Here is a 9,240-nt window from a genome sequence, read left to right on the forward strand (position 1 = left end):
AGATTTGAAATTTTAATCTATAACAAATAATATGAATATGTATGCCTCTTTGTAAAATCTTGTCCGCGTATTATCACGGGGAAATGTCTACAGGTACATGTACATGTAGAAGTTTGCTTAATAAATCATCATAAAAAATAGAAATGACACATAAAAATATTATTGCATTAAAAATCTAAAATGCGAGTGTATTAATACAGTACGTCCACAGGCCTTTGTTAATTTTTTTTTCATTATTTTACACGGAATCGCCTTGGCACGGAAATATATATGAATGGGTGTTACAACCGTTATAGTTCATTCTATAACTCAGAAGTTTTCTCTTATTTGTACTGTTTTTTTTAATATCAAATAAGAATAAACATATTTATTTTCAAACTAAATAATTTTATCTTTTATACTACAGCGCTCGGTAACAATTACAATGTTTTTACAGCGATAAAATCGTGTGATTAAAAAGTTGAATTTCAACATCATACAAGTAAAAAAAACTTAGTTTTACTTAATGTGCATGTATCGTCTTTAATTTCTTAGGACAATTTTGTAGCATTTATTTTATTTATTTATTCATTAATTTGCTTATTTATTTATTTTTTGGCACCTGACATAAGAATACAATAGAATAGTTTCAATGCAAGGAAAAGATCAGAGGGATTCCGAATAAATCGTTCATCTTGCGTTCACCGTTCGTTCACCGTTCACTTAGCGTTCGCGTTTGCGCTCCGTTCGCGTTCTGCGTTCGCTCACCGTTCAGCGTTCACACATCGTTCACTCACCATTCGCTCTGCGTTCGTTCAGGGTTCGTTCACCGTTCGTTCAGCGTTCGCTCACCGTTCAAGTGGGAAAGTAGAACGTTTCAGGGACTGTAACATCTATATAAATTTGCAATTTTCGGTCTGAAGACTGAAATATCTTAAAATTTGTGAATTAAAAAAAAAAATTCAGCAATTTAGAGTCATAAAATAATACTTTTGTGGATCTATCGTTAATTTTTCAACATTGCAAAAATACATGATTACGATAAATGTGCGATGTTTGACACGCAGTGCCAATGCAATTTTGGGACTTTAAAACCTAACAAGTCAAATTCATCAGGATGAATAGGTAAGAGTCTAAATGTACTTTTAATGTCCAAATGTGCAATCAAGGCCCCCCTCCCCAACTTAGCTATCATATCAAGGGCAACATCAAAGGATGTTTAATTTACCGAGCAGTTATCTTTATCAATGAAGTCATTACACTAGACCCTGCTGGATATACCAAATGATGAATAAGTCTAAAGGATCCGTCCTTCTTGGGCACTAGACGCACTGGTGATCGCCTAAGATTAGCTAAAGGCGTAAAAGGAAATGGCCCCGCCACCCTACCTAAACAAATTTCTTTAGTAATTAGTTTAATTGCTTCATGCTCTAGGCCCTCTAATGATTTCAGGTTGCGACAATCTGTTGCATGTCTCGCACCCTGGTAACAGAGTTTAAAACCTTGTGAAAACCCTTGTAATAATTCTGTTGCCGTGTGTTGGTCTGGATAAAATCTTAAATAGTTGTCTAATTGTAAAATCTGAATAGGGGTAGTAACTCTGTTACTAATGTCTAAATGGCTGCACTGGTTTTGCATTGTTTGTGGCTGTTGCCGAGTAGGCCCGTCCAGCTGACTGTTGAACACTGGGCTTAAAGCTGAAACGATTTGCAGGTAAACTGAATGAACATTTAATCAACGGGTGATTAAGTGAACAGCGAATGCCTAGGTGTTTATAAAAACATGGTCTTTTTTGACAAGAACTCCGAAAATTAAAATCGTAACGTTTGTTCCCTTGATCTTTGCTGTTATAATTGTTGGATGCTAATGTGGGTTGCATGTACAAAAACCATAATTCCTGGTCTACGTTTGCAAAAGAAATATTGGGGTTTAGTCCTTTTCTTAGACGAAATTAAATGTCGTAGTCACGCCAACCAAGTCCCGATGACCTACTAGCACCTAAACGGTTTGTGTGCATATACTTGAATAAGGCAGTGGAGTGGCGCATTCTGGGTGTGCCGTCACATATATAGACGAATATACAAGAAAAAGATTTGTCCAGACTTAGATATCCGTTATAGCTTTGACCTTGTTCTTTGGGGTGATTGCCAGATTGCCCTCTTTAAATGACAGATACTGCGTTTCGTCATCCGGATCTGAGAAATTTGGCGACAATTTCGCTAAATTTACGTATTGCCAACTCAAAGCTATAACTGGGCACTAGCCCTGCATGATATTCATCAGCCCCATAAAATCAGAACAAATTGAATAAAAAATGTCATTACCTGGGCTGTTTTGGTCGCCTATAGGAGGATCCGAGACTCTGACGGGAATGGTAGAAGGTTGAGGTACCCTGTCGGCTAACCCCGCCGAGATTGCATCCGTTGTAGCCTTCATCTGGGCGTCGCTCAGAATTGCCGGCGGTCCTTCACTCGTGTCGATGGCTGTGGCCTTGAAATTTGGATGCGACCTTCACCGACCCCGGCTTGTGTCTGGCACATCTTCGTGCGTGGTCAAACTGGTGTCTGGGAAGTGGTCTTCCTCTTCGGCATTTTGTTGTAAATATACCAAAGTCCAAAAATAAGTAAAAACAACGTACCATACGTTCGGTAAGTCACACACACACACAAAAATGCTCTTATCGGAAAGTTGGGAATTTAATTCTTTCAGGCTGTCTGGTGGTGTCAAAAATTGGAAATACAACGCTCATGAATCCATCCCGTCCAACCTCATGACTTTTCACGTGTAGAATGCAAAAAGTACACAGGGAGACTGCAGGGAGGCCGTGACGTCATATTTCACACTAATGCCCGATCATGAACTAGGGGTGAATAAAAACCCGATAAACCCGTGAAAATGTCATTAACGCTATTTATGCTTTGATAAACCGATTTAACTTAAATGAGTTAAATCCAAGTAAGTTATGTGTACTCGTATACGGATTAACCATCAGCCTAATTTTAGTATGTGACTATGGAGAATGTTTTGTTTGTTTGTTTGTTGTTTAACGTCCCTCTCGAGAATTTTCACTCATATTGAGACGCCACCACTTGCCGGTGGAGAGCTGCAAATTTTGACCTATGCTCGGCACTTAGGACCATTGAGCAGTGAGGGATCTTTTTCGTGCCAGCACCTACTGCGACACGGGACCTCGGTTTATACGGTCTCATCTGAAGGACCGGTCTCCACGTCCCACAGTGGGATTCGAACCCGCGACGTAAGGATCAACTCCTTATTCCGCTACTCTAGAGCAGACGCTCTACCACTGCGCCACGCGGGCGACAACCATGGAGAATGAAAACGTTTTAAATACTATGGATAAAGTTAATTATTCAAAAGAAAAATTGCATGTAAATCGTTTTTAGGGTTTTGTACAATTTCTGTATTTAAATTGAAATCTCATGAGCTTTTACATTAATGATATGATGGAGATACCTAAATTCATTACAGAATGTCCATCAGGATATTTTGGAGTAAATTGCGATCAACGATGTAGTAGACACTGTGCTTATAATGAAACATGTGGTAAAGTCAATGGCAGTTGTCCTCGAGGATGTCAGAAAACCTATATGGGGTATCAATGTCAGTGTAAAGCTTTAGAATGTGAGTAAGTTTATTAACTGTTAAGAATATTGTATGAAGATACATATGTGCTATAGAAATTAATGCGTCCATCAATCTGTCCACTTCCTTCTACATCTGTCAATCCTTTGATACAAAACAAAACATTCTTATCTATTTGCTATGGAAACAAAATGCAGACTTGAGGGTAGGAAAACATCCTTTGTTTTTGTTTCACTTTATCAAAGGTCAAGATATATAAAAAACAAGATGTGTTTGTGAAACACTGATGCCCCCGTATGGTTTAAGTTTCTCAAATGCAAATCAAACTCCAGGTCAAGAAATCAAAAATGTTGGTACCCAAAGAGAGGTCTTGTCTCGAGAAATATACCTGTGAAATATGAAAGCCCGAGTAAAAACCGTTGAAAAGTTATGGCGAAGGTTAAAGTAAAACGGCAAGGTCAAGGTCAAATGGTGCCCAAGGGAAGGTCTTGTCACAAGTGATAAACATGATCGTGAAATGTGAAAGCCCAAGAACCAAATGTTTAAATGTTATGGCCAAATTATATTTTTTTTAAGGATAGGTCAAACTCCAAGGTCAATGCCAAAATTGTTGGTATCCAAAGGAAGGTCTTGTCACAAGGAATATACATGTAAAGTATGAAAGCCCTAACACTTACTGTTAAAAAGTTATTGCCAAGGTTAAAGTTTTTCAAAATTAGGTCAAACTCCAAGGACAAGGTCAAAGGGTGAAAGCTGTTGGTATCTAAAGGAAGGTCTTGTCACAAGAAATGCATATGTGAAGTATGAAAGACCTAACATCAAATGTTCAAAAGTTATGGCCAAGGTTAAAGTTTTTCAAAAGTAGGTCAAACTTCAAAGTCAAGGTCAAAGGGTCACAGTTGTTTGTATCTAAAGGAAGATCTTCTCACAAGGATAGATATTTAGTATGAAAACCCTAGCACAAACTGTTCAAAAGTTATGGCCAAGGTTAAAATTTTTCAAAATTAAAGTAGGTCAAACTCCAAGGTTAAGGTCAAAAGGTCAAGATTTTTGGTATCCAAAGAAAGGTATTGTAACAGGGAGTACACATGCGAAATATGAAAGACTTAGCTCAAATTGTTCAAAAGTTATGGCTAAAGTTAAAATTTTTCAAATTTAAAGTAGGTCAAACTCCAAGGTCAAGGTTAAAAGGTCAAGATTTTTGGTATCCAAAGAAAGGTATTGTAACAGGGAGTACACATGCGAAATATGAATGACTTAGCTCAAATTGTTCAAAAGTTATGGCCAAGGTTAATGTTTTTTCAACAGTAGGTCAAACTCCAACGTCAAGGTCAAAGGGTCAAAGATTTTGATACCCAAAAAATGTCTTGTCACAAGATTTATACATTTGAAGTTTGAAACCCTCAGCTTCAACTGTTCAAAAATTATGGCCAAGGTTAAAGTCTAAACTTTGCGAAAGCGGGTCAAACTCCAAGGTCAAGGTCAAATATGATGGTACCCAAAGAAAGGTCTTGTCATAAGAAATACACATGTGAAATATGAAAGCCATAGCTCCAACCAATCAAAAGTTATGGGCAAAGTTAAAGTTTTTGCGGACAAACAGACAGACAAACAAACGGACAGGGCAAAAACTATATGCCCCCGAATCTTCGATTACGGGGGCCTGAAAATTTACAATGCCCAATCATGTTTTTACTTTAATGACTAGAACATTAAACTACTGCCATCATGGGTCATCCTTATAGTCTGCTTGTTTCTGAAATAGTTAACAAACTGTTTCAGAAACATATGTGTTGACTGTACATTTTATAACATTAATTTACAAAGCTTAGGTTATGCATCTATGTATCACAGACGTTTTATAGACATGACTTAATAATCTTTTAATCCCAAAAAAGGATAAAATACAATCGTATAATTATGTAAATGACAATTGAAAAATATAAATACTAAAAAGCTGATATATGATACTGTCTTCGTAGAAAGTGCGCATTTTCTCGTCTGAAAGGTTCATTCTCTATAAGGCCGTTTTCCGGCCTACGTTGAAATCATTCTAAAATGTGTTTTTATGTTATTTTTATCCTTCTATAATATGATTTTGGTCCTCATTTTCCAACATCGATCGTGTGAGTCACGTGATTTATAAAATAAAAATGGCGGCCAAGCTTAAAAATATTGAGGGTATGTCTATTTAAACTTTGTTTTTATGCATGGTTTTTGAAATAATGTAGAATAAGTCATATAAATATGAAGTAAATAAATTATATTAAAAATTTAAATGTAAAACTCGTACAAATTAAGGTTAAAATTAAAATAACATGACGCAACATGTTGCCCATTCACATTTTGTATATTTTAAATTTAAATCTTTAGAAAATGCTCACCTTATGACATGAGTAAATCTTTTATTATCATTTATTTGGCCAAAATACTTTATTTTAGAATCAATTGTTATTGTGTGTCATTTTTATCGACACTTTACCTTTATTTCCTATAATATGCCAATTTAGAAATATGGTAGCGAATTATCTATTTGTGATTTAGCCAAGAAAACCTTCATTACAGACTATATTTAGACCAACCAAATGAGCCATCGGTGTAAAAAAAAACAGTTAAAATGTATCTTCTTATGTATATAAAATAAAATAAATTCATTAAAAATGCTTTGTTTTCATTTAAATATACCTGTTAGGTATCATATTAATATCCAATGAATAGGAAATGCTATATGTCTTAAGTATATGTATTAAACGGGATAATAAAAGTTCTGAAAACGGATCAAAATCACGTATCTAATAAATAATAATAATAAAAAAAACATTACCGGGTAAGTTTATACTTAATTCACAAAGGAACTAAAATGTCGGTATGTTGTGATCCAAATTTGACTAAATAAATACATTTACTCTGACCCTACTCCAGACAACCAGTCACAATCCGCTGCGTCTTTTGTATAATCAAAAAAGGGTCGTGGTACCAACTTACCATCTTGATGTCGCTGGAAAGACAAATACCATAGCACAGCAGCAATATGTGCACAGCAGCCTAATGTGCGAGCTCCTGATTTACACTGACAATACCAGCCTGTTATTGGATTTCTTTTCTCACTATCATATGAAATCCACAGTATGTAAGTTTTCGAAGAACTATGTCTTGATTGTAACTTGGCTTTCAATAGACCATCGTCTTGTTTGTGAACAAATAATTCATATTTGCCTTCAGGTGATATATGTTCAATTGTATACGCCTTTGCCTGCTTTAATTGATATACTCCGACTGTAATATTTCTAAGAGCATCCTCTGAAAGACGAGGAAAATCCTCCATATCAAATCCATCAACTGACTCCCATACACTTCTTTTAGCTGCAAGTTTTTCATTTTCCACCCGTTTTTGTAACTCATTAGTTGTTTTTGACAGAAATGACATTCGAATTGCTAGCTCCGTGTCCTCAAACTCAGAATTTCTTATCGGAGGTCTGTACTTATTGCACAATGCACATACAATACGTACATAATCACCAACAAATTGTATCTGTGTATTTGGCATCACTTGGCCCAAAGCTTTCCATCGCTTCCATTCACTGACTCGACAACCCAACGTACCTTTGTTACCATTCTGGACTCGTTTGCTTCTTCAGTAGAGTGCTGTTTTTTCCCCTTTTCTAAGTAGCACGGCATCTGAGTTCTAAACCCCATTTGTTGTAAGAAATCTCTGCAGTCTCTAAATCCTCTGTCCAGAACAAATATATCTCCATCTGAAAGCCAAGTTTTTAATCGTTCAGTGTCATTTTTCATTATACTGGTTAAGATCGAAGCATCATTATTGCGTCCATCTGCTAAGTAAGGACCAATAGCGTCTAGTATGTAGCCATCAGTACCAACTATCATCATTGGCTTCAGGAGCGGTCGACTTTTGTAAGCACTGTATGTTCGGCGCTGGAAACTGTAGTTTGAACTCTTTTCTATATAAATGTATGTGCCATCTATGACAAGGGCTGTGACATCTTGGCCATCTGCAAATAGTTGCTTTACAAAAGCAGTAGTGTGTTCCCTAATAAACTCGTCCCTAGAAATATGCTGAGTGCCCAAATGCTGGGGAACAAATTCTTTCATTAGAACAGCTCTTGCACTGTGGATTGCTTTTGATATGTACTGTACATTAGGTATCTGGAACATACTGCTCATCACTTTTAGGGACACTCCTGTTCGCAGTTTTGTCAACAGGAGTCCTAAACATGTCCTAGCTGATCTGACTGATGTGTTTCTCAAAGATGGAAGATATGTTACTAAATTGTCAAATTGCTGTTTAGTGAGACCTGTCAAGTGAATATAATCAGTGTCTGATAATCCAAGAGGGTTATCAAAGTCGATTCCTTTCGGCTTGTTCAACACATTCATGCGAACATTGTGAAGCAACGTCATTAAATCTGTTCTGTTGAACATGATGTGGTCTGTCACCTTCGAAAGCATCTTTTTGCATTCTTCTTTTAACCCACCCTCACTAAAATGTTTCTGACAACACCTGGTACCTTCAGGTAAGATTGTACCAGTTTCTATGAAAAATTTTGTCCTTGTGTCTTCATTTATTACGACAAGATCTTCCCTCTGAGTACAAAATTGACATTTTGCATGTGAAGACATACTACGAGGGACTTCCAACTTAATAACCTTTGGACTACCAAATGCAAAGGATGAAGAAGTCTGCTCTTCCTCCACGTCAGTATCATTCTCTTCGCTTTCATTCATATTTCGTTTTTTGTGGTAATACGTCATTCGGCATTTATTACATAGTAAGTATCCTGATTCGTCTGCCTGATAATTTATTTTTGACGTGATGTAATCATAGAGTTCTTTGTTGATAGTCTCTTTGATATATCTCGAACCTGATAAACTACGTTGTCGTAGGTTGCAAATGCAACAGATAGGGTATTGTTGATCTTTACTGGATTCCATAAGTATGAAGAAGGGTATTTGCCCCTATTCAGGTCCGGATTGCGTTCTCAGCACGGCTGAGGCAATTAAAGCCAGGACACTGTCCCTCCCGCTCACCGGCACTCCATAGAAACCCGCAAGATTTTCAACAGCTCCTTCCACTACTCATGTAGAGAGCTTCAGTATGTCTACGATCAAGCAGGTTTCTGCAACTTCCAATAAGGAAGGGCTCCCCTGACTTCTGGTTTGCTAAACCAGAGTCGCAGTTCTCAAAGCTTGTATTGCTACCAAAGATGCGTGTTGGCTCCCCAAATCCGCAGATGAAGTTCACCTCAGCATCCAGATAACATACAATACTTCGACCCTGTCTCACTCATACGGAGAAAATATGAGCGTCTCTCTGGCAGGTTGGGTCGAGAAATTCCATTATGAAAGATATTCTTCATGCCAGTAACCGTTTTTATCTAAATATCTTTAGTAACACAACGAACATAAATTAACTCATCATCTTTGCACAACCACAAAAAACGGACGTACTTCTAAATAATATATCAAGAGGTATGAAAGAGAAACGAAACAATAAGAATCCGTGCCATATAAGACATTAAAAAAGTACATACATTTGTCGCTGACAATTCAATCATCATGTGAAAAGCAAGATTTTATTTCATGACACTCAGTCTTTTCAGGCCTTTGATTATATATTTTTTAAAATAAAACTCAACA

At 36.8% G+C, this 9,240-nt stretch overlaps 1 protein-coding gene across 1 annotated transcript; it reads right to left on the reverse strand.

Moving 5' to 3' along the window:
• Positions 1–6,484: 6,484 nt before the first annotated feature.
• On the reverse strand, positions 6,485–8,355 carry LOC133188208 (uncharacterized). The gene is made up of 2 exons (XM_061323587.1): positions 7,186–8,355; positions 6,485–7,063 (listed from the first exon to the last, which is right to left on the reverse strand). Exons 1-2 carry the CDS (start codon positions 8,353–8,355, stop codon positions 6,485–6,487), a joined length of 1,749 nt encoding a protein of 582 aa, XP_061179571.1.
• Between the last annotated feature and the right edge of the window lie 885 nt (positions 8,356–9,240).

This window comes from Saccostrea echinata, unplaced genomic scaffold (genome assembly GCF_033153115.1).
Source record: "Saccostrea echinata isolate AGI-Se365-2 ecotype Australia unplaced genomic scaffold, CSIRO_AGI_Sech_v1 ptg000016l, whole genome shotgun sequence".
Taxonomy (NCBI): Eukaryota; Metazoa; Mollusca; class Bivalvia; order Ostreida; family Ostreidae; genus Saccostrea; species Saccostrea echinata.

Bases quoted from the DNA above. Each gene is read 5' to 3' on its own strand.
- LOC133188208 (XM_061323587.1), bottom strand. From the start codon at position 8,355: ATGACGTATTACCACAAAAAACGAAATATGAATGAAAGCGAAGAGAAT. The intron at 7,064-7,185 runs GTACGTTGGGTT...TTGTGCAATAAG, and splicing joins AGTCCAGAATGGTAACAAAG to TACAGACCTCCGATAAGAAA.